The sequence below is a fragment of the Benincasa hispida genome, chromosome 8 (genome assembly GCF_009727055.1).
Source record: "Benincasa hispida cultivar B227 chromosome 8, ASM972705v1, whole genome shotgun sequence".
NCBI lineage: Eukaryota > Viridiplantae > Streptophyta > Magnoliopsida > Cucurbitales > Cucurbitaceae > Benincasa > Benincasa hispida.
The window spans coordinates 27,245,141-27,246,408 of NC_052356.1; the positions used below are offsets into that span (position 1 = coordinate 27,245,141).

At 37.1% G+C, this 1,268-nt stretch overlaps 1 protein-coding gene across 1 annotated transcript; it reads left to right on the forward strand.

Annotated features, from left to right (window-relative positions):
• The first annotated feature begins 282 nt into the window (after positions 1-282).
• On the forward strand, positions 283-1,066 carry LOC120082401 (serine/threonine-protein kinase TNNI3K-like). Its single transcript, XM_039037563.1, has 2 exons — positions 283-786; positions 927-1,066. The coding sequence occupies exons 1-2, from the start codon at positions 295-297 to the stop codon at positions 936-938; spliced, it is 504 nt and encodes a 167-aa protein (XP_038893491.1). The 5' UTR covers positions 283-294; the 3' UTR covers positions 939-1,066.
• Positions 1,067-1,268: the final 202 nt, after the last annotated feature.

The window sequence follows — 1,268 nt, forward strand, 5'->3', positions numbered from 1 at the left end:
GGAAATAGGTTAAGAAAATGTAGTTTTTTTTCTTATAAAAAAATGTTTATTTTGAAAGGTGAAAATCTTTTTAGGTTAAAAACAACAATTTTCCCAAACATGGAGGAATGTATTTTTGGGTTGGAGGATAGAGAGAATAGAAGCTTTATTAGTTGAAGAAGCAAAGAAATAGTGTTTGTGAAAATCTTTTGTGAATGAGATGCTACATGTGTCTGTGTGTGTGTATATATATATCTGCATTTGTACATGAGGATTAATAAAAATCAAGACTGAAAAGAGGAGAGGAAAAACAGAATGGAACCTTCGGAGACAACGGAACCGTTTTGTTACGGGGCAGTGATAAAAGAGCAATGGAAGAAAGTGAAGGAAGAATTAAAAGACGAGACGAAGATCGTGGCTGCGATGACAGCCAGCAGAGACACGGCGGTGCATCTAGCGGTGTACAGCGGAGAAGAGGAGCCGCTCAGATCATTGCTGCTGCACATTTCCGGAATGGACGAAGTGTCGTGGAAGAACAGTTCCGGAAACACACCGCTGCACGAGGCTGCCATCGTGGGGAACCTGGCCGCCGTCAAGCTGTTGGTTGAGTTCAACAAAGAGGATCTGCTGGCGTTGAATGATCCCTGGGAAACTCCTCTGTTTTCAGCGGCAAGATGTGGACATCTTCACATTGTTAATTACTTCCTAGAAGATTGTGATGATTTCTTCTCTCGATCCTCCAGGAATTGGACCAATCGGAAGGGTACTCCCATCATTCATGCGCCGCCATTCAACGTGAAAATTTTGGTTTGTTCTTTTTCTTTCTTTTTTAATTCCTTTATACAAAAGTTTTCACTTTATGTTTCCCAGCTGGTTTTAAATATAGATAAAGATTTTTATGTGTGTTTGTGTAGATATTTGTAAATGGGGCTTGCTTTGGTTTACAGATGTGGTTCTGAAACTGATTGAATTTGATAATTCGCTGTTGGAAATGGTGGATCCAGCAGGCAATACGGCTCTTTATGTGTTGGCCAATATGCCTTTCGCTTTTCGAAGTGGATACCCCATGAAACACTTTAAATCAATTATCTATCAACGTAATACTCTTCTTACTCTTTCTTTTAATGCATATTTCAAGTTTCATTTTTTATAACTATATTATCATAATTCAATTATATTTTCCTTTTAATTTTAATTTATGTATATCTAAAGTTGTGATTTTTAATTCATATATTATAGCTTAGTAATCTATATTATATGACTTTTAAGTATGTGGGGACGGTGTTATT

What these genes read in the sequence shown, in the direction of transcription:
- LOC120082401 (XM_039037563.1), top strand. Translation starts at nt 295, where the DNA reads ATGGAACCTTCGGAGACAACGGAACCGTTTTGTTACGGGGCAGTGATA.